General features: G+C 39.2%; 1 protein-coding gene across 2 annotated transcripts in view; it reads right to left on the reverse strand.

Annotated features, from left to right (window-relative positions):
- trim33 (tripartite motif containing 33) overlaps positions 1–20,607 on the reverse strand; it is a 31,919-nt gene extending 11,312 nt beyond the window's left edge. For both annotated transcript variants that reach the window (XM_036579366.1, XM_036579365.1), the window contains exons 1-9: positions 19,487–20,607; positions 12,069–12,187; positions 11,731–11,878; positions 8,624–8,756; positions 7,815–7,931; positions 6,360–6,474; positions 4,319–4,465; positions 2,790–2,907; positions 1,309–1,583 (exon numbers count right to left, since the gene is read on the reverse strand). In XM_036579366.1, the coding sequence (XP_036435259.1) occupies positions 1,309–1,583; positions 2,790–2,907; positions 4,319–4,465; positions 6,360–6,474; positions 7,815–7,931; positions 8,624–8,756; positions 11,731–11,878; positions 12,069–12,187; positions 19,487–20,261 (1,947 nt within the window). In that variant the 5' untranslated portion in view covers positions 20,262–20,607. The remainder of the gene's footprint in view (positions 1–1,308; positions 1,584–2,789; positions 2,908–4,318; positions 4,466–6,359; positions 6,475–7,814; positions 7,932–8,623; positions 8,757–11,730; positions 11,879–12,068; positions 12,188–19,486) is intronic.
- Positions 20,608–24,061: the final 3,454 nt, after the last annotated feature.

Consider the following 24,061-nt stretch of genomic DNA (forward strand, 5'->3'; position numbering starts at 1 on the left):
GTTGATAAGTAATTCACTGAGATATCACCACTATGCTTATTGTCATTTTCTGTACAGTATTAAGATGCTGCTATAAAACATTGTTTCACAGTTACGCAGTGCCAAATCAAGAGGCATGTGTCACAAAGCATGTTCCACTTAAACAGCATTACTGAATAAGTAATAATAACTAATGCAAGCATGGTGACCTTGTTTTAAAACAGTGGTTTTACTGTCTCTGCTCTCCCAGGTTTAGATAATTCAGCTATGATTAATCCTTGTGCATGTGCACGTGTGATGTCAAGTTTAGCCTAACATCACATGACAAACAGCCAATCACATGAAACATGAGAAGTCCACTACATTCTCCTGTATTTGCTTAATAAAAGGGTCCACAGGAGCATGTGAGTATTGGTAAAATTTGAAAATGTACTGCACACCCAAGTCCATACAGTCCATACATGGAAAAATAAGCTGCAAAATCAGCCTGTTTTGAATCCAGTGTTTTTATGATGTCATGGTAATCTATATACACAGTCAAGTCACATTATTACGACCACTTCCTACTTTCGACGGCGGCAGTGCTTAGCTGATGCAGCTTATGGTCTGGGTAATGTTTTCGTGGCATTCTCTGGGCCCATTCATCCATGTGGAAGGCACTCTCAACCGATTTGGGTATTAATCCATCCTTGCAGATCTCATACAACCGTACATGCTGATTGTCTTCCCTGGGGCGGATGGGATCTTGGGATATTAGCTGGTGGTCATAATAATATGTGACTCAACTGTGTATTTACCTATAATGGCCTACAGCAGTTTAGCACCATCCACATCAGAAAACAGCTCGTTTACATGGATTAGTCTTAAAAGTAGGGTAACCAAAACAGCCTGTTTAATTCTAAATCATAAAGAGAGGTAGGAAAATGGGCTAGATGGGAACAACGGTTTGGTAAACAAAATTTACACAAATATCAAAAGTGGGCCTCAAAGGAAATGATAAAACAGAAGAAAAATGCAGGAAATGGGGTCTTTAAAGATGTAAAAAAAAAAGAAAATCATACCAGATAAACATGTAAAAGATAAAGCATTTAAAAGGCTTGTGGGTCCAGAGCTGTTTGTGATCCAAAGTCCTGAAGCTAACCTGCCTTACAGCAGGTAAGCTGTGAAGTCTGAATTGTCATGGTGATGTAGCCCAGTATAACGTGATTCACCGTTGTGAGACAGGACACCGAAGGTTAGATCAAATTAACTGGCTAAGAACGAAATACTGCTTTGTGAAACAGACCCTGTACCACTGATCCTAAAATAAAAACATCACTCCCTCATCACCTGTTGCTGCATTATCTGAGGGGGTCCTCCCTGTCTAGGATGCTGAGACATCTGCGATGCGATGCGCATTTGCTGCTGGATCTGCTGTTGATGCTGTTGTTGATGCTGCTGCTTCTGTGCGAAAGCGGCCTGCTGCATGTGCTGCAGTCGGAGCTGAGCAAGGTTGATTTGCCCAGGGTGCTTTGCAGCAGCGTTGTGTCCAGGGGAGATCTGTGGTCCAATCATGTTTGGAGGCTGCGGTGCTGGTGGGGGCACTTTTTCAATCACCAGGTTACCTGAGTAAGAGATGACAGACAATGATTTTGAATTACGACGGTCACAATTACTTGATTATTTGATTAAAAACACACACTTGCACACAGACACACCTTTTCAATCAGCAACGATTGGCATTTTAGATTTTCCTATTGGTCTCTCACAGTAATAAAAGAGCCGGATAGATACATGCATTTATGTGCATTTGTGCACAGCATGTTTTTATAATACTTTCATAAAAAAAAATTCATGGCTTCTTTATCTTTTCCTCAATAAACTATTTGGAATGTTTGAAAGGCTATGCATGGTTTGATGTTGTTCTGTTAATTAAAGTTTTATTCTTAGGCCTTTTTTTTAAAGCCCCTGATTACTCGATTAGTGAAAATAATCAGTGGATTACTCGATCATTAACATAATCGATAATGACAATCCCATGTTGAATGTTTAACAGGATTCTCAAATGCACATACGTGTTAATACAACCACATGGTGGCACAGTTCATCCTACTTTTGTAGCATTTTCCAAAAATTTGTCGAGACTTTTGCATCAACATAAATGACGACTTCTAGTAAAACTGAATATTCCTTTGTTTTCCTATCGAACAGTGACGGATTTCTTTTGGCTGCACAGCATATATTGGCACACTCATAACCACAAAACTTAACTGCTTTAAAAGAAATATGTTATCAAGTCTTTTCCACTGATTTTACTTTTTTTTGCTGCATAATTCAATCACTTAGAAGCAAACTAAGTCATGCAGAGTGGTTTGATGTGAAATTGTTCATTGTCAAGAAACTCATTGACTGATAGTAACCAAGAGTTCCAATAACAGCACAAATGTAGCCATTTTATTTACCATCCAAAATGACCAGAGAACCTACATGAGTTTAAAACGTAAGATTGTTAAAGGCAAAATAATACCAAGTCTTTGGGTTTATTAAAAAAACAAAAAAAACAAAAAAAAAACTTTGGGACTAATTTGCTTTATATCGCCCTGCATGGACTTCTCCACTATGACTGTATTTTTAAAAATGCTTACTGCATTTCAAGTAAAACATTTTTTAGAGGGAGCTTTTAGAGGCATTAAACTCTTTAGACATCTGGTTCCTTGTTTACATCCTAATTTTTATCTTAATGACCAAACAATGTAGAAATTTTGAAAAGTCAATGGAATTCCCCTTTAGGCTTAATAATTGAATAATAAGCCTAGGATTTAAGTTGTTACCAAGATTGACGACGTTCTTGGCCCAAAAGGTGGGATCGCAGAAGAAGCGAACAGCTCCGTTGGCCTGAGGTACCGGGTCAAGAGGAACCTTAAGGATATGGCGCAGCTGGTACATGATCTGCCACAGAGAAGCAAAGAAATTTCATCAGAACGCAATTTAAATGCCTTCTACGCCAAAAGAACAGCAGCTTAAAAACACACAGGATAGTTTTTAAAGTGCGCTTATATCAGCATATGGATACAGAGCTTTCAAGAACCGAGTCTTGAAGAGGCACGAAGTGTTTATAGATGTTTCCTGGAGGATACGCTGCATTTAGCCGAGTGTTCTTCATTTTAAATCCCGGAGAGCTGTAACAGTCTAGAGTTTATTGTTTTCCTGCTCTTCCTCAGCAGGTAATTACTAAACCCTTCAAGAGTGTTGAATCAAGTGTGTCTTAGGAAAGATAACACTCAACTGTTGTCAGTCTAAGAAGCAGGAACACAATTTATACTCTTCCTAAAGGACCCATATCATGCAAAACCAATTTGTCTTTGCTTTTTTGGGATAAAAGAGTTTGATACAGTAAGTGAACACTGCTGAGGTTTAAAACATACTATTCACTCCCCAGACCATACAGTCCATATAAGGAAAATAAAGCTGCAAAAACAGCCTGTTTTTAATCAATTGTTTCTGTGATGTCATTAACTAAAACATTAAAAAGTCACAGTAATAAAAAAAGCCTTTAATTCTAAGCGATAGAGAGGATGGAAAACAAACAGTCATGTAAAAAAAAACAGTACATAAAACCACACAAATGTCATAATTGGATCTTCTATCTTCTATATTTCTATTGAGATTTTCAGGCATTTCGGTAAAAGATCACATTTAGACAGCTTAACTAAACAGAGCCTCGCTTTCCAGAAGAAAGTAAGATCTAGAGGTGCCTCAGCAGTGAACTGGAAGCAACCTTCAGTGCTGGTTTTATTTAAAAAACCATCAAATCAGTCTGAAAAATGTGACCAAAATGCATATGATAAGCCACAAAAACGATTCAAACGTCACACTGAAAATAAGAGGGGAAAAAAGAAAAATCTGAGCGTTCATTAGTGCACAACTTTGGCCTAAAGAGGTTCTAAACAGGTAATGCAGTTTTAATGGCGTCAAGCGTTTATGGTCACTACTGTCGAGACTGGGTCATCTGGAACCAATCAGAGGAAACCACTGCTCCCAATAAAAGGGAGAAAGTGCAATAAATCCAGACTTCTTAGCAGAACTGAACACAGGTAAAAATCAAGGCAAGATTCAAAGCCTAAATGCAACCAGCTGAAGAGCCAAAAAGTCCCACACTCTAAAGACAGCCTTACTGATCTAAAGCTAAGGCCTGCAGTCTAAACATAGCTTTACAGGGTTGGTGTTCTGGACGCTCAAGTCAAACCCTGAACTAAAAAGGACTTTCAAAGGAGTAATTTAGTCCAAAACAAGGCTTAAGGCTAGGGAGTAGCTGCAGTCCAGCTCCCTCAGGGCGGAGCAGAGTGTTGAGGTGTCTCACCAGTCTCTTGCTGTAGAGCAGTGCCGTGCTGCTGCCATTGCTGATGGCCCAGTGAGTGAAGCGCAGCACATGTAGGATCTGTTGTGCCATTGAGCCTATGTCCCGCTGCTGGTTGTACAGCTTCATGGTGCGCTCCTTTGTCACGCTCTACAACAGGAGAACATCAGAGTCAACAAGAACAGAAGAAGCACTGAAATATGACAGCAGTAAGGACAAGAGAACAAAGGATGTTAAAGGAGACACCGTAAACAAAACTGCACTGTCCCAGCCAGATCACACTGTACATTACTTGTCACTGTAGCTAGTCTGACGTTTTGTCATATCTCTCTTCTATAAAAAGATGTGATTCTACAGGCTGACAGGATTCGCTTCTCAATTCTGCATCACATTAAGCAAGCGTCCCGCCCCCCCGAATAATCTCAGTCACTTTCCAGCCTTCATACTTTCACCGTCGCTGCGCTTTTAAGCACAGACGTCTTTGATGGACAGGACAGTGTAGAACAGTGATGTATTGTCACATATTGTAAGCATTACACTTCTGTGTCAGTGACTGATTCAGTAGACTTTTTTGTTCATGCTAATAGGCTTTCTGTGGGCTAATTAGACCACATTCTGTTCTCACTTGAGTATGTTCGTCATAAACTGATAGGCTCCAGCAATATTTCGAGACAGGCTTTGAGTTGAAGTCTTTACTGCAGGAGTCAACAAACTAACATGCAATGTATGGAACAGGGTGACCTGAACATCAGTTATGAGCATCTGTATCTGTGTTTAAGCCAGAAAGCTGCTATAAAATGTAAAATATACAGTCGTATGCAGAAGTTTGGGCACCCCTGATCAAATTACATGTTCTCTTGATTTTCTAAGTGAAAATAAGCCACTGACAACTTTTGGACAGGCCACATTTGTGGCATATTTTATATTTCATGTTTATTTTTTCCACTATGTTAAGGTCAGAAAATGACTAGAAATTGTGCACCACAACTTATTTTCATTTCAATCAACAAAACATGTAATTTGATCAGGGATGTTATAACTTTTGCATAAGACTGTATGTGTCAAGATAGATTAATGCTAATATACAACTGAAATTCCCATTAGGATGCTAACAGTAATTAGTGTTATCTTAGCTGTGGCAAAAAAAGTGAGTAAAAAAATCTTTTCACAAAGTAAAGAACAAGGTTTATGCATTAAACATCGTGGTGTAACGATATGCTGAGCTCACACCGGCCAATGACTGAGAGTGAGAGTCTGTCAGTGTAAAGAGGCTTAAACTCAAATATGCACGTTTTCATTATACCAGTGGTCACCAACCGTCCTCCCTGAGATCTACTCTCCTCTTTAGTTTTAACCAGTCCTCTACATCTGCCCCAGCTTATTAGCGCTTCAAAAATCTGTTAAAGCTTTTAAAGTAAGGGAAGGGCATCATATCGGACACAGGTTGGAACTAAACTCTGCAGGAAAGAAGAGCTACAGGAGTAGAGTTGGTGACCACTGCTCTGTATTCTGCTGCGTCCATCTTACAACTCTCCACCAATGGCCACAGCCCTTACCCCAACCCCTTTCACTGAGTGAACCAATGAGGGCAGTGATAACTAGTATACAAATTCAGCAACCAGAAAATAACCTGTTATTCACAGAGAAATAAATGACAGAGCAAAACAAACAAACAAAAAAAGGCATTATTGGTAGTTTTTCAAAGAGCACATGGAAATATAAAAATATGAAAAAAGTCTCCTTTAAGGTTCGAAAAAACTCTCCTTTACTGAGGAGGCAATGGAGCAATGGGGGAAAATGAAATGTATTTCGTTGCTGCAGACTTCATGCTTTTATCAGGATCGAACACCTCAACAGTGCCCATTTCAGTAATCAAAATAAGAATTAAAATGATTAAAAACATAATTTAACATGACCTATCCTAACTTAGCACAACTGTTCAAAAATATGGCCATTTTCCATGACCTTTAAGACACACACAGAAAAATTACTAATAAATAAAACTGCACTCCTTTGCATTTCTGAGTCACCGCGGCCACCATACCTCCAGCTGCTGAAGCAGAGACTTGCCCTTCTTGTTGATTTCGTTGATGAGGGTAAAGACTGCAATCTTAATCTCATGCTCAACTTTCCTGTGTGTCTCGGTTGCCTCTTTCAGTCTGCCGTAAGAGAGAGAAAAAAAGTGAACTGTAGGCCTTTACCTCTAATAAAAGAAGGCAAAAGAATCATTCAGCTAAGAATCATTTACCAACAGGGTTTATAAATGACTCCTTTATAAACGAAGACAACAGTGTTTTCTTGCTTCACTAACATGTGATTCAACTCATGAAGGGCTTAATAATTAGTTGATGAGCTGAATTAGGTTACGGGACAGCAGGGCAACTGTGGAGTGTTTCAGCCCAGCGGGACTGCAGTCACACCTGTGATTTAAATACACCCTTCAGTCAGGGCAAAGTTGGAAATGAGACTGTGTTTATACAGAATGTTGCAGCACTCAAATTAGGTCTGCTTTGTATTTTTTCTGCTTTAATTTCATTTGAATGATTGAAGAAACGAAAGGTTGTGTAATATACTGCTGAGCTTAAAGGGGAAATGGAGTGGGCACATCAAATATGAGATATTCTGAAACTTACATATAGATGCAGATATATAAACAATATTGTAAATAACTATAAATCACTGTAAATAAAGAGACCGCTCTTTGTTTATTTAATTCCAGTCAAAACAGCCATTAATTACCATTCATTTTTTTAGTGTCAGGAAAGAAGCAAAAAACAAATTTAAGAGAAAATTACGCAGAACCTTCAAACAACTAAATATAATAACCTATTCAGTATTTACTGTGTCCACTCTTTGCCTTTATTACAGCTTCCATTTTTCGAAGACACATTCAGTGGTTTCAAGGTCTGGACAGTGGGCTGGTCAGTTCATTGTTCTGAGAACACAAGCAGCTTCTTTGTTTGCTTTGCAAATATTCATCTTTTCCTTTTCTCAGTGAGGCTTCCTGACAGCTACACATCCTTTCAGACCCATAGCACTGAGGTGTCGTCTCACAGTGGAAGGATGGACAGAAACACCTGTGGATTTTTACAGATCTGAAGCAGCTTGATTTTCTCCTCTCTCTCAGAGATGAAAACTGTGAGTACTGATTAGGACAGTTTTACTGGTCCACCAGGTTGTTAAGAGAAACATATTCTCTGTATGTTTTAATCATTTTTATAACTTCTAGAAACTCCTGTTTTTAATTTATTTTTCTCTGACTTTCTTATTTCTTATGTAAGTGGATTATCATAGGTAAACTTCTCAGAAATAGCTCCTGAAAAACAAATAACTTGTACTTAACGGCCATTTTGATTGTGAATGAAGTAACTCAAGGGTGGTATCTGATTTTTACACAGTACTGTAGGGTTTTAAAAAAGCGAGAGGGGTAGATTTGATAATCCTGGTCATCAATAATGAACTCATACTAACCATGGAAGACCTTGGGTAGCAGCCCTACCTGTTTTGCACCTGAGCTGCAGAAAACTGCACAAAGTTTTTCTTCTCCTGCAGTTTTGACATGAACGTCTCAATAATTCCTTTCTGATTTTGAAAGGCTTCCTCCAGGAACTGGTACCTGTAGAGGGCAGAAAATAAAATCAGGAGGCTTCATATGCAGTTTCTAACAGTCACATGTTGGCCATATGTTGGGCAGAGGTTTCAAAGAGGCTGGAAGATGGGAGGTTAAACACAGCCAGATAGGGCAGATTTTAGTGTAGTGAATTTCCGAAGATGAAAATTCCTAAAGATTTAACAACATTTAACCAAACTAACGACTATAAACAGTTTTATATGGTAACATTAACTATCGTTAAGCTGCCATGTAGTGGTCTTCCTGCACTAACACTACTAAACATAAAGGACAGACAACCACCAGCACATTACATAACACACTGCAAGAAAAGGTTAATAATATCTCATTTAGTTCCAACCTTGCAAGTGATCATCTGTAACTTGGTAACAGCCGCCAGCATACAGACTTTAATTAACTTTTAATGGAACTATTTTTCTTCACAAACACAGATCCATTTTCTTCCTAATCAATTTTTCTGTCATCAGGGTCTCAAAAGCTAATAATAAAAATATTAACAATGAAATAATCTGAGAAAATTGCAGTAATACATAACTGGGAGTCCTATACCACAAGATAACGGCAATAATGTGTTGATTTACACGGTCAGTATCTCACAGTACAGCACTCTTGTGTATTAGTGCAAACCTGGTAAAGCAGCTAACAAACACTGGTAATGAGGAGCACAGCTGGCTGACCTGTGTTCTTTGTGCTCCAGCAGCTGGCAGTCTCTGCAGGTCAGTTTGTCACAGGTTTCACAGAAGAGTTTGAGTGCCTCCTGTTTGTGGATCGGACAGAACACGGTCCTCTGTCCTGATGAGCCCACCGACTCTGTAAACACCAAAACACACAGCTGAAACAGGGCTCAGTAATATGACCCAAAACTAGAGATGGCACAACTTTTTCTTTTTCGATATCAACACTGAAAGCTTTTTCAGGAGACACCAATCTGGTATCTCTTCTTTAAAAACCTACTACGCTTTAAAAAAGAGATGTGTTTAACTGAAGCACTTCACTTAAGACGAGCATCTAAAATTAGGCTATCATGCCGAAACTACTCAAACAGTATCAAAACTCACAGGAAGAAAAACACAGCGAGTTCTTTTTCAGGCTAGATTTGTTACAGAACAGGATCTGATCTAACCAAGCTCTTTGCCACTTTTAAGAACCCACAGAGGTTACATGATACTGTAGGGCAGTTTTCATGAGGCTGTGACACCTACATATGCCAATCATAACAACTGACAAGGACCTACATAAACACTTATTCCAGCAGGCAACACTTATCCCAATAGTTGTCATGTGCCATCCTTGCAAGTTGCATTTGTCAGTTTTGATGTCAGGTTGCATAACATCAGCCAGATGACACCGCTTTTTTCAGGGTGATCTGACACAGACTATGTAGCTCAGTGTATGTCACAATGACATAATGCTCATGATATGACATAGCTGGCCAAGTCAGACTGGTTGAAAAAGGTGAACAAGTTCTGTGTTTCTTTTTAAAATATATAATATATTAAATTGTATCATAGATTGGGCAGGTTCCAAGTTTATCCTTTTTTTTGTGCACCTCGCTACTTAAAAATAATTATCTGTCAATGATGTTTTTATTAACTTTTATTTCAACACAATTTTATTAAAACCAAGTTTAATGTGATCATATCTTTATTTTAAGGGTCATCAATTTATGTATTTTCATGTTTCACAATACAAGGTGAGCCAGAAAGGGTGCAGTCTATAACTTTAGCTTTAGAAAAAAATCAGCAAAAGGCAGATATTATGTAGATTACCATCATCACACTTTGATAACCATCACTGCTCTTATCTGTGTCATATACAAACTGAATCCTCGCCCTAACCCAGCCCTAACACACTCATAACCTGCACACAGAAAACACAAAAACCTGACAGTTTCACATCATCGGCGGACGTGGCAAGCAAAGCACTTTAACAATAATTATGCATCTCTCTAACTAATTAGTGCTGTCTCAGCTGTGCTGAGCACAGCAACAGAACTGGGGCAAATATATTGGCATGCAAAATTAATGACTAAAGAAACCCTGCCTAATTTAGGACATAATATCATTATACTCGTACATATCACTCAGCCCGGGGCCCAAAAAATGAAATAAATAAATGACACATTTCTTGCTCACTCTTTCATCCCTCTCTCACTCCCAAAAAGCCATATGTTTCAACAGCTCCCCCTCTAGACCTGACCAAAGCGAGGAAGACTGTAGGCGAGTTAGCAGTAATGAAGCCAGCACGGGCCGAGCAACTGACTCACTCGAAACTCTGCCCGTTGCCATAGAAACTGCATGAGGATCCCCCGCCTGTAGAACTGCAGCCAGAACTACCGCAGATCGAGATCTGAGCTCTTCAACTGTTTATCAATTCATGTATTCCACCATAAAAATGCATGAACCAAAGGCATTTTGAATTTTGTTTTGAATTATTGTTTATCAGAAATTAGATCATCTCAGCTTTGATGTGGTTCAAGCAAAACATCCTACTACCCTGATACTGGCAAAGCTGCTTAGCTACTGCCTGTAAACAAAACATGAACCTAATCGTTAAACTCACTATATTGGTAAAATGATGCTGGGAAGAAGTCAGATTTCTGCAATACACACTGTCATATATACAAAAACAAAAATAAATCTAAAAACAAATATACCTAGAATTTGAGCTGGGTATTAACTAGAATTATATTCCAATAAATTCCATTTATATTGGAAACACATTGGGAAAAAAAAATAACATGGCCTGTGCAAAAGTTATGACATTTTCTATTTTTTTTATGTGCTTAGCAAAACACCACATTTGTCTGTTCTCTGTAAACAATGTGTTGATGTTTTAATTTAGAAAAATCAACAAAGCGTAATTTGACAGGGGGAATTCAAATTTTTGCATACGACTGCATATAATGCAACTGTGTATGTAAATAACTACGATTGAAAATTTGTCTTTTCTTTGTTAACTGTACTATTAAACTATTACAACACAAGCCTTAAGTTGCCAAATTGGCTGACTCGCCAACTCGCTTCCTGACTGTCGATATCCCAACTGATGACAGACACAGCTCAAGCTCAAATAAACAAACATTACTCACCACAGCCCTCTAAACTTGTTCAAGCACCAGACTGAATTTTAGTTGTTTTAACAGAAAAAAACACAACCCAATTGTGTTTCCTGCTTTCTGGAACTTTAACTGGGGGGCCTTTTCTTTTGGTCCATTCTTCAAGAAATTTACACACAATGTAAAGGGCAACAGGCATTTTCAAATTATGCCAAATATTGAAAAAGGACAAAAATGCAGATACAAGGTTTTTTCAGACAGCAGCAGACAGCCCCTCAACCCAGTTGATAAAAAGGCACCTAATTTACATTTTGTTTGCTGCAACAACTGTGGAAAATAACTGCCTTTGGCTTAAAAGCTTGTGATCAGCTTGAATAACTGATCAGGCAATTATGTAATAATCGTGACAGGCCTAAATAGAGATAATTATCATGTGAGCAAGGGAAATCATATGTTTTTAGAGGGGCGATAAAGGCAATATTTGGTTAGTTAGGGATACACAATACGGATACTGCAATTAAAATGCATCACACCATCCCATATATTAAAAACACACATGATTTATGCTGGAACCTAAAAACAACCGCGGCTGGTCAGCATGCTCACAGCACTCAAAACACTGACTGGAAGTCAGTGCAAGTCACACTTCTGCAACATCAGTATTGCAAAGACCGGCAACATGATCACAATTTAAAGAGCTTTATATTGTGCAACCCTAAAACTTACCCTGAGAGACCTCCTCTTTTTTACGTATTGTATGATCCTTGGTGAATTTGACCCTCTGGTGTGCCTCAATGCAAGTCTTGCATAGCCATTCCCCGCACTCCACACAAAAACCAATAGCGCTGGCATTGTCTTCACAGCTGGTGCATACCTGCATTGTCACAGGCAGACAGACACATAAAGCAGTTAAAACAGGCTCAGCAAACATCTTTTCAAGGGCTAAACTGGGCCTACATATTCATGTCAATATTTCTCCGTGATGCATGCAGAAGAGGCTGATGACATCCAGACATGTGAAATTAGATGCTACTGGGTCGAGACAGCCACAGACGTTCTCTCACCTGCATAGACTTCTCTGTCGAAGTGCTGGAGACTTCTGTCGTGTCCTTCACAAAGTAATTGTCTATCATGTCTGTCTGTTTGTACTCCTGGTAGCACACTGTACACCGCATGACGTTCACTGGAATTGAGCAAGAGAAGAAAACAAGGAACAAGACACAGTGAGAAAAAGCATGTGTGGGGCATGTGTGCAACAACACTGACCTAAGGTCACTTCACTGAGCTACTCCAGCATCAAACATTTCCTCAAGTTCAAATGTTCAAACGTTTCGGCTCCTTTAACCAGTTTTTGGTCATATAAAATGTGTGCAAAAGTAGGTGCCTTTGGTCAAATTACATGTTTTGTTGATTTTCTCAGTGAAAATCAGCTTTAATGCAGAATTACTGTTTATTGGCTGATTTATCATATAAAAAACGAAAAAGTAAAACATAAAAATGTGGCCGGTGCAAAACCTATTGTTATTACTTGATTTATATTATTTTTACTTGGAAAAAAAAAAGAAAAAAAAAAAGCATGTAATGTGACCCGGGGTGCTCAAACTTTTGCATACGACTGTACGTACAAGAGATTTTCTCAGTTTTGCAGATCAGTGGTAAGTTATGTAAAACATCTAAAGGGAGTTTCAGCTTTATGTTTTCCCTTTACCTTCAGTGAGCTTTCTAAAATCTCTTCAGGGAACAGTTTGGATGTGGAAACTCAAAAAAATCCATACTTATAAACTGTAAATTGTAAGTTTAGACCCTGTGTTTGAGATTCAGCACAGTCTGACAGATGCAAAATTTAAATTAACACCTTTAATTTTAACCCTTAAGCATTTAACTTAGGATACATACGTAAGATATTTTATGCAAGTGGCCACTGGGTCTTCATAATGCACTTGTCTAGTTCACCTCCCAGTTATTATAAGTTTAATTTCTATGTTATGTAATACAATATTTCTGAGCTGTTAACTAAACATATCTGGAGAGCTGTTGGTCAGACAATCGCTTGGAAGTGCAATGAGTTGTGCATACACTGGAAACTAGAAAGTCCCCTCAGTTATTGTTCAACCCTGGCTAACTGAAGTCATATTATGCAAAGATTTGCACACGAACCCAGGGAGATATTTCATGAAGTTAAGTTACTCAGGTTATTCAGATTCATTTAACAAAAAATACACAAAAAGTACTGGAAAAGATGTAAAAAATAAATAAAAATAAATAAATAAATGCTAATAATAACCAGCTAACTAAATAATCCTGCATTGACACCCCCCCAATAATAATGACAATAATTAAAAACAAAACCTCTAAAATAATGTAAACTGGAAATTTTCATATTAAATATCTCATCCAAAATGAGCTGTGGAAAAGAACCGTGCCTGAGGCTCAGAGCTACACATTGGCTCTATATTACACAGTCAGTTTATGTTTAATTTATGAATATAATCTGCTCTGATGAAAACGATCATGTGATTCATTAAGCTTTAAGACGCATTCGGTGCTTGCTTGCAAATGGCCAAGTGGAATTTTCCTTTTGGGTGTACTCTGATCTACTGCACAGACATTAGACTAATGTATTCACAAACCTAATTCAATTTTTCTTTAATCCGGTTTTCAAATCAGATGCTGACAGATAAGACTTCTTCCCCTCCCCCACACACCCATTAATCACCCAGCCCCCTCCTGATCTCCTTGACATGCCATCAATTCACTTCCCCCATCTAACCGGCTGCAGCCAGAACTGGTTCAAGCCGGCTGGATCTTGTTTGCACTGGCTCCTACTGCATTCAGCCAGTTCCCCCTAAGCCCCAGCTGCACAACTCGGCCAATGATTGGCTGGCGAGAGCAGCTGAAGTGAGCCACTGTAGAGAAGTGGTCTCTCTCTGCTCTCCAAGCGCAGGGCCACTGCAGTGGATTTACTCAGTCCCTTCATTAACTGGAGGCGCTGGGGTTTTGCCCGAAGCCACATCTGCTCCATAAAATGCCTCATGCTATGTGATATAGTCCACGCCGGACGAATAATGACCATACCCGGGGTAAACACTGAGCTTATGATAATACGGTGAGTTAATCCCAATAAATCCTGTTCCAAAAACAGTCTGAAAATTCACAGGGATTTTAAAATGAATGCCTTAAAATAGACAGAAAATGAAAAATAAATCACTAAAACATCACTAATTATTACTGGGAATAAATTGAATGTTTATCTTACAGAACAAAAAACATCCTGAATAACAAGTTTCTCTTTCAGAGTTGAGAAACACAGAACTTGTTTAAAAATTCAGTCAAGTTGAACGGTAATATTTCGGCCTTGTCCCAAACTACTATCTGAAATCTGCACTTGAGAAGGGGTGGGTGATAGGAAAAACATAATTTTCACAATATCCACTTTTCTGAAGTTTGATCAGTTGGAAAAGACAAAAAAAACAAGTGCTATATTTAAAAAGTACCACCAACAAACTACACAATCCCAATTATGTTCTCTTTGTAATGAAACATGCAGTTGGTCAGTGTTTTTTAAATACCAACAGTATCCACACGCTCTGAATAGTATATCAAGACATAATGTGATATAATTTATCACAATATCCTGAGAAAACATCATCACACTGTCCGCCTCGACTTCATACAAGCTTATATTCTCCAGTTAGTCACCAGTTAGTCTTGCCAATATGACAGCGGCCTCAACGTGACCTTTGCACTAATATAACACTGAAGTGAGCACTCTCTAGATGTGGTTCTCAAATTGGGCCTCATGGCCGTCCAGACAGTCCACATTTTTGCTCTATCCCAGCTCACAACACACAGGCATGGAGCAAAATGTGGACCATCTGGGGGGCCCTGAGGACTAGTTTGAGAATTGCTGCTCCATAGCAAAGTCCAATGTATAACATACCACATGTAAACACTGTCAAACAAACCACAATTTTCAAATTAAAACCTGAAAATAACAGCCTAGAGTGTGAATTCAAAAACTGAGATGTTTACCAGGCTTGAGAGATCAAAAACTGTACCCCTTCTCTGTTTTACTGGAAATGTCTTCGAGACAAAATAAACAGCCATTAGGATTTTAAAGTTAATAATGAGGCCACAGACCAACAAAAACGACATGTGAAAGCACATACGAGTAAACAGGCCTCAACAAAGAGAAGAGAGGCCCAGACAGCTTAACACAGAACTGTACATGCGGGAAAAACATGTACAGCGCAATACGCATCAGACTAAATGCACATGGCATTACATTAATCACCGGAGATTGGACTTAATGTATGCAGCGTCAAAACCAATCAATCCAACCAATAGCTTAAATGGCTCTGGCCTACTTATCTAGCCTTACCAGTGCTTACTTAAATGGTAGACTAGTTTTGGGACATTCAAGATGGACGCTCCTCAATTTAAATTGGAGAATTACAGCCAAGCCTAATGAGGTGCAGAACAATGTGGGGTCCTCTTTATTATATCAAATTTTTTTGCATTATTAAAGTGCTTACTGTTCCAAAATGAAGATAAATACTGATATCTGAAACTCTCAGTGTTAATGTCTAATAAGATTAATATGTGAAACTTAAAATTAATAAAATGCTCTTTTTAGAACATAAAATAAATGGATGCAGTCCAGGTTTAAACAGCTTCTAATACATATGCTTTGAAGTGCTCTAACAAAGGGGCGGGGTTGGGGTGAGGATGGCAAAAATATAACATCACAATATTTCCAAGACATTTTCATGATTTACAATATTTTTCTAATGTTTGGTAAGTTGGAGCAGACACAAAAGAACCAGTGGTGCCACATTTAAAGAATACTATTAAACACTTTGAGAAGGAGAATTTTCATTTAACATTTTGCACATTTAATCTAAACAAAATGAATCATGCTTTCTTTGCAATTAAGTTAAAGTTGGCCAGTATTTTTTAAACAGTACTCACATTAAAGATGGTCAGTATTGTAGTATGTGCTAGGCCTATTTTTCCATCTGAGAGACATATCTCTATTAAAATGCACAACAATCTTATATTTCAGCCCATTTTCCCCAGACCCAAATCCAGCCTAAACAAAGGCAAAATGGAATTTTTAAATAGGGAAACACCACCAACATCGAAGTCCAGTCTGGGCTTATTCCACATTCACAAAACCATCTCTGAGTGTCTCTCAGTGAGCGACTGTGAACAGTGTTGTGTGTTTACTAAAGTGCTTCTCACTGTCAACTGAGCTCACGGAAATTTAATTTAGGGCACGGCTAGTTCTGTCTCACAGAATAGCTGTCCATCTGATTCGTAACAGTCGTTGGGGCACCGCTGAACCCTAAACTAAGCTGACAGGGCTGAATTTTTTAGCTTTGTTGACAGCTTTGATATTTGGGCTGGATGTTGCTCTAACATGTTGTTTGCTAACCCAACCTTTGGCAACTAAAACAAGTCACAAAGTCAGTTTTGCGTGACTACTGAGTAGACGATGCACATAGCTATGCAAAGATAAGTTACACAGTTGGTGAAATAGGGCACAATTCCATGTGATTCTGCATTTAAAGGTAAATCACATTTTCATCTCTGAATTCTGTTGAATCCTCTGCGATTCTGAGAAAAGGGAAATTACAGGGCCCTCAATATGTGCACAAACATAATAGGGCACATATTGAACTTGAACCCAAAACAAAAATAAGTACGAAATTCTTAAATGTTTATAGCTCTATCAAACCCACTCAGTTATATGATCTAAACCAGGGCTGCCCAAAGTGTGGCCCATGGGAGAAAGGGAGAAGACCTTTGATTTGGCCCACAAGAAAGTTACCCAAACCCCAGGCCCTCATCCTGTGAGAGAAAAAAACCTTTTTGATACAAATAACTTAATACATTTTTCCTTGTAAAACTGTATTTTTTAAAGTATTCTGGCAACAAAAATAACGTTGTCAAAACTTGCATATCTTTTTTATTTGTATACTGTTTTATCCTTTTGGCCCTCTGCCCACCATAAACATTGAGCTCTGGCCTCCCAAGACAAAAAGTTCTGGCACCCCTGATCTAAGCTCATTGATGAAGCCTCCATGGATTGCATCCCAAGTTTCACTGATGTATTTTGAATGCAATTTATTTTTACGCACACATACTGTCAATTTCCTTTCAAAAGTTTTTGCTTTTCAGTCTTGACCTTCTGATATAGCCTGGCTCATCATCTCAACATCAGCCAAATGCCACTAAAGACTGCTGCATGGTCACTGATCTTGTGTTATGTCCTTCTTATCTTGCCTGACCACTGCTAAGACCAGTACCCAGCATCTGACATGACTGAAAGATTAACAACAGCATGCTAATCTCTGTAAAGAAATGTCCTTTTCAATGCACAGACTGACAAGATGTTCACAGGATAACAAAAACAGTATCTCAGACTAAGCTAGAATAATCAGACCTTGTGCCAGCAGGTAAACTGTGATGAGAAACAGAAGGCTTGGCATAGAGCTGCTCATTGCTAAAAGAAACAAGCTTTCCTGTAACGTACAGCTGTATGCAGTTTGGTTTTGCCCGTGACCACAAGTGACTTGGAGCAGTTACACTGCAGCTTGTACACATATAACATCTTATGAAATTGGTGAACAATAAGCAGACCATATCTAATCTCATTATGAAAAAAAACAGGCAAAGCACAGTCCAGAATAAAGCTGAAATATATGTTTGTGTTGTAAACTTTGACTTCAAATGAAATACAGCCATCTAGAACAGATTACACGACTAGTTCGTTCAGTTCAACGACTTATGATGGTGCGGCAATTAATAGTGCTGAAATGAATGGAACTTGTTGAAACCTAGACTGGGACATGTGCAATTAATTAGAAATAGGCTGGCTTAGTCTCTGCTGAATGTCCAATGTGAGAATGGACATTTATTAAGGCAATAAATGGATCCAGCAGAGCACAAGAAATAAGCTAAGGCAGGCTGCTGTTTACTGGCAAGCTAATGCTGACTGGTACCTCATATGCTTCCTTCAGCCATCACATCAAGCGCCAGCACTGGACAATATTGATAACATCTAATATCACAAGGCGAGTAAAGCTAATGATGCAGAGTGTTCTGATGTAAAACAGATCAATCTTGAGATACTTGCTGAATATGATTCATTTACACTGGTGGTGATAGGAACCAGGGGTCGTGAAGGCTACAACACAAACACAGCCATTTTATGTGCTATCCAAAATGACCACTGGACCTACACATCTTATGAGTGTTTCAGGCCAAAAATATCTCTCAAAACTGTTATTAAACAATGTCTCAGACGTCAGACGATGCATTTATAATCATTTCGTATAATAACTTTGGGAGGGAGTTTCTAGACGCATTTAATGTTTCAGACAACTGGTTCCCTTCAACACTGTAGTCAAAATTCTGGCTCTACGTTTCTACAGAACAGTGCATTTGACATTTGAAAGACTTTGTCACCTTAATGATCTTATTAGGTAGACATTTAAAAAAAAAAATGTTGGGATTACCCTTCACATGTCAGGTACTGGATGCTATATGTAAAGTGCACAAAAGAGAACTAAAAAGCTAAAAATGAAGTGCCTCACAGCTGGGACGATGCTATTTCATGGACTTTGTATTTTGAGCATAAATATCCATTACTTATCAAACACACTGCTAAAACTGGAAAGCAATATCACAGCATATCAGTCCAGAACCAGAAATAGTGCCTGCTATTGTTGTCAATCAAGGTCAACTGAGTTAATGAACACACAGCCTAAACTGCATGAAATTAAGCGATTTACATGCAGCTCTAATAACTTTTAATTGCACTGCACCAATTTTGACATTGTTGCACACAAACATGCAGTTAGATGTTCAACTTATAGAAGATCTGCCACCTGTGAACCTAAATGTGAGATGTGTGTCGATACTAACACTGTAGAACAGACATGGCGAGTCTTAATCCATGCACCCAATCCGTTTTCTCTCAAATGGAGTCCCCATAGTGGAGCCCCTGTTTGTTCACCCATCTCCCCCATCCTGAAGAGTTCATTGGTCTCCTTTTACAGGAGAACACTGGGATGGTTTGTTCATCCAGAGAAAGAGAAGTGAGACACAGGGCAGTTTACACGCCTGCATGGATGGATCACTACATTAAATACGCACTAAATACGCCACAATAATAATGAGAACAATTAAAAAATATCTAGCTGACCAACGACATTGCTAGCAAATGTAACCGTATATAAATATTTATATAAATAAGGCTGAAGTCCGGAGATCTTGTGTAGGGCTTTACTACAGAGCAGCTGTGGCTTATACAGACCAAACCTGTCAGAAAAAACACGGATAAGATGTTATCTGAGGCTTTCTTCCATAAGGAAGCCCGAGACTGCTGCTGGTTCCCTGGAACAGAGAGACTTAGCTAGCACAGTATTACATGACTGGAACCAGCGGCCGGTTCTCGATCTTTCTATCCACTCACCGATGTGCGTGTCCTGGCCGTGGGGGCCCGGGACTCCCACGCTGATCTGTCTCTCCGGCTGAGGGATGCATTTTAGGCAAAACGAGTGCAGGCAGGGTAAGAGTTTGGGCTCACAGTCGCGGTTCTGCAGGCTCTGTTTACACACGGCGCACGTATCCAGCAGGTTTATTGGGGTGGCTGGCGCAGGAGGAGCGGCGGGCGAGGACTCTGCTGGGGGAGCCGGGGAAGAGCCTGCGGCAGCGGCTGCGGCCGGGCCCGGGGCCGGAGCCGGAGCCGGAGCCGTGGCAGTGGCAGTGGCCGTGGCCGTGGCCGGGGCTGCGCCGTCACCCGCGGCCCCCGACGTCTCGGCAGTCTCTACGCTCCCGTTCCCGTCGCCGTCCGGGCTGCTACGGCTGGTGCTTACTTCTCCTCCTCCTCCTCCTTCTCCCTCTCCTTCTCCTCCTCCTCCAGCGCTGTCGCTGCTTTCCCCTCCGCCGCCGCCGTCAGCGGGTGTCGACACTCGCGAAACATTTTCTCCGCACTGTCCGTCGCCCCCGTCCTTCGGGGCGGCTTCTGTAACGCTAGCCGATTCGGCGGGCTGACTGGTAGAGTCTCCGTTTACCGTGGCAGCTGGTTCTGACTCCATGCTAGCCGAGCTATCCGTCTCTGCTTGGCCTTTGTTGTCCGCCATCTTTCCTCCTCTTTGAACCGCCTGACGTCCAACACGGCGGAGTTTCGACGTCATCACGCTGCAGTGGAGCTCGTCAGCCTCGTTTGTGATTAATCCGTAAAACATCTAATTTCTTCAGACTCAAAACTACAAACATCTACAAAACACCATGAAACAGCATTACAGAAAGCGACTCCTCCAAACATAAAGTCGGCATACTTAATTTTAATTAATAAAAAAGAAAGAAATTCCAGCCGGCTATCAGTTAAAGTTTCCAGTTTCATTACTGCATTATCGAGTTCTCGACTTTTCCTCTTAACGGAGTCCCCGTCGCCATATTAAGGGCGGTTCCATTACTGTATCAGGTCAAGTAAAGTTCGTTAGATAAACCAGTGGAAGGCCGAGGCGGCGGGTCTGTCTCAAACCGATCCCTCGTTCCCTTAACCGACCCCTCGTTCCCTTAACCGACCCCTTGTTCCCTTAACCGACCCCTCGTTCCCTTAACCGACCGCTCGTTCCCTTAACCGATCTCTTGTTCCCTTAACCGACCCCTCGTTCCCTTAACCGACCCCTCGTTCCCTTAACCGACCCCTTGTTCCCTATGCATGAACTTCATGTGAAATTGGTTGAGAGCCGCGCGCCATGTTGAAGACCGACGCTGGCCTTGTTTCTACTTTCCTAAGAAGGAAAATATCTCAGAAAGTTTTTTTTTTGCGCTTCCACTCAAGAAGATACAAACTTCATATTGCAATTTTTTTTTGCCAAAATTCTATATTCAATATATGTTTTCAAAAAGAACCCCTATTTTTGTTTTCAAAAAACACTGAAATGTATTTATAGCAAATCATTCCACATAACAATTAATACTCTCGATGATGACATCCTGTGTAAATAAAAATAATGTGTGGCCACACCTTATTAACGCGTGGGAACCAGATCCTAATGCGTGGCCACAAGTTATTAAGGCATGGGAGTGAGCTGATTAAGTCGTGACCATGACTAAGTAAGGCGTGGGAGTGAGATGATTAAGTCATGGCCATGACTAAGTAAGGCGTGTAATTCTTTTGTAATTCCTTTGCCCTCAGGTATCACAATGCATTGTTCAATAAGGCAATTCCATAGAGGACCTGTGCTAGTCAGCCTGCCCTGCTGAGAAAAACAGCTTAGACCAAACTGGTTTAAACTGGTTTGGTGGTCTAGTGTTGGTTAATCTGGTCACCCAGCATGATCATGGCATACAAACCACAACATATGGGTCATTTCAGCATTAGAGGGACATTTTGACTTTGAATATTAGTCAAAAAAATTCTTACTTCTGCTCATTCCTGCCACTACGTTGAATAATAGACATAAATACATACATTAAAACTACTGGGACTTACCGTGTTGTTATACTCAAATAAACATTAATTTTTGTACACGTTCTCGTATTTATGTTTCAACCCTGTTATAGACATATGAAAGGAATATATTGTAATTAGTGGGAAAGACCTTTATAGGTCCCCAAGTAAAAATAACAAATGGATTTGCAGTTAATAAATAAATTATTGATATACATTTTTAGTATGTAGATATATGTGCAAAATATTTTCTGGCCTGAAGATCTTTGGCAGTTACGAAATTATGAAGCAGCATCAATAACACACTGTGTACACATTTCATTCATCATTTACATTTCAAATACTAATCACATGTAATCCCTAATTAACCTATTTAACGTTTTTATACAACACTGAAAACACATTTTATTAATTTACTTAATTTCTATTGATTTATGAACATTCAGATTTTAAATATGAGGAATTTTGTAAAAAGCAGTGAAAATTTAAAAAATGTGTTAATCCTTCAAAAACATTTAGCATTTTGAAAAAATGTAATGACTGAAACTACATTTTGGTGAGAAATTAAAGAAAAAAAACATCATGAAGTGTCTTTGTGAGGTGTTGTGCTACCATAAGCTGCCTGAGCATCTTCAACGCACCTTAGCATAGAATCTGCAGGTCTCTGGAAGTTTACTGGAGGAATGTAACACCAGCACCCTTCCATTCAGATCTGTATAAAATGAAAGAAATGCACTAAATCTCTTTCACTCATTTAAGAATCTACAACCCCATTTCCAAAAAGATGGGACGCCATGTAGAATGTAAATAAAAATAGGATGCAATGATATGCAAATCATGTAAACCATATTTATAAGGAAAATACTACAAAGACAACATATCAAATGTTGAAACTGAGAAATCTTATTGTTTTTTGGAAAATATATGCTCATTTTGAATTTGATGCCAACAAAATTTGTTGTCTTTATACTATTTTCAATGAAATATAGGGTTTAAATTATTTGCACATCATTGCATTTAGTTTTTATTTACATTTTTCAAAGTGTCCCAACTTTTTTGGAAATGGGGTTGTGTTTGTGAATTCATGTTGTGATATTAATGTGACTAAAAGTCAGCTTTTTTGTGTCTCAGCCATGGCCCCAATGCAACAGTGTCAACCCTGTTCCAAAAGTACACTAACAGCAACGCCCACAATGCAACAGTGTCAACCCTGTTACAAAAAAGTGCTAACAGCAACGCCCACAATGCAACAGTGTCAACCCTGTTACAAAGAAGTGCTAACAGCAATAGCCACACAGCAATGGTCACGATGAAACAGTGGCCAAGCTGTTAAAAAGAACATTAACAACAATGGCCACAATGCAACAGTGTCAACCCTGTTACAAAAAAGCCCTTACAGCAGTGGCCACAATGCAGTAGTGTCCACACTGTTACAAAAGAGCACTAACAGCAATTTCAACAATGCAGCAATGTCATCCCCGTTACAAAAGAGCACTAACAGCAATGGGTGCATGAAGCCCCTGTTTTCATGTTAAGCCAGTGTGCATAGATATGGTGCTAGGTATTTTCATACATATTTCATCCAATCCTGGTCCTGAAGATCTACCACTCTGCAGAGTTTAGCTCCGACAGTTCCTTAAAGTCATGTGTCTCAAGACAAGATTACAACGTATTGAGTTTTTTCCCCATCATAACAGGGTTGATGAGAAATTGAAGACAGTTTTAAGTTATATTTTTTGCACCATTTATGAATAAAAATATGATTTGAAAAATATGATGATGATTGAACTTTTTTTTCATAAATGTTTTCATTTTTCAGTATAAGTTCTTTTTAAGACAAAATCTGTTACTCGTTCCTTGATTAAGCTCGGGAACATACCCTTTTACTGGATTTGTGACTTTTGTTGAAATTGTTTTTAATATTTAAGAAAGAAAATAATATAAAAATCATGTGTTTTATTGACAAAAATGTGTGGCTGCTTCTATGCACTTGTAAGCTGTGTATGTTTTATTATGTAGAGAATGTCCTCAAATGCTGAAATGACCCATATGCTGGTTTTGGTGGTGATCAGCATACCAGCGTCCAGAACACAACATGTGCTGGTTTTGCTGGTGACCAGCGATGCTGGTCTATGCAGTTTTTTCCAGCCAGCTTGGTTTCTCAGTAAAGAAAGAATCTGTCCTGTGTGAACCCCCCAATTCCATTTTAAGCCAGTGTGCTTACACATGGTGTTCTCCACACAGCATTTCATAAATGAACACTGTTTTATTGATTTAATTTTGGAAGTGTAACTGGACTAATTGGGTGATTCTTATGCGCATCACTAGCGATTGCATTAGGCTAGTAGAGTATTGCAGAAATTAATATAGACAATTATTAGTAATACTGTAGTTATAAAATATACAAGTGACAAAAAGATTTTGTATTGTTAGGAATAAATAAGGATAGACGAGAGCTGTGCGGGTGCTCAGGCCAATAACACACTAAAGCAACTGTGTCAGCTTAAAAAAGCATATTCATTTCATTGATTTTTACAATTTATTAGATAATATTAACAAGTGCCAGAAACACATTGCATTGGAGTG

This window comes from Colossoma macropomum, unplaced genomic scaffold (assembly GCF_904425465.1).
Source record: "Colossoma macropomum unplaced genomic scaffold, Colossoma_macropomum, whole genome shotgun sequence".
In the NCBI taxonomy this organism is placed as follows: Eukaryota; Metazoa; Chordata; class Actinopteri; order Characiformes; family Serrasalmidae; genus Colossoma; species Colossoma macropomum.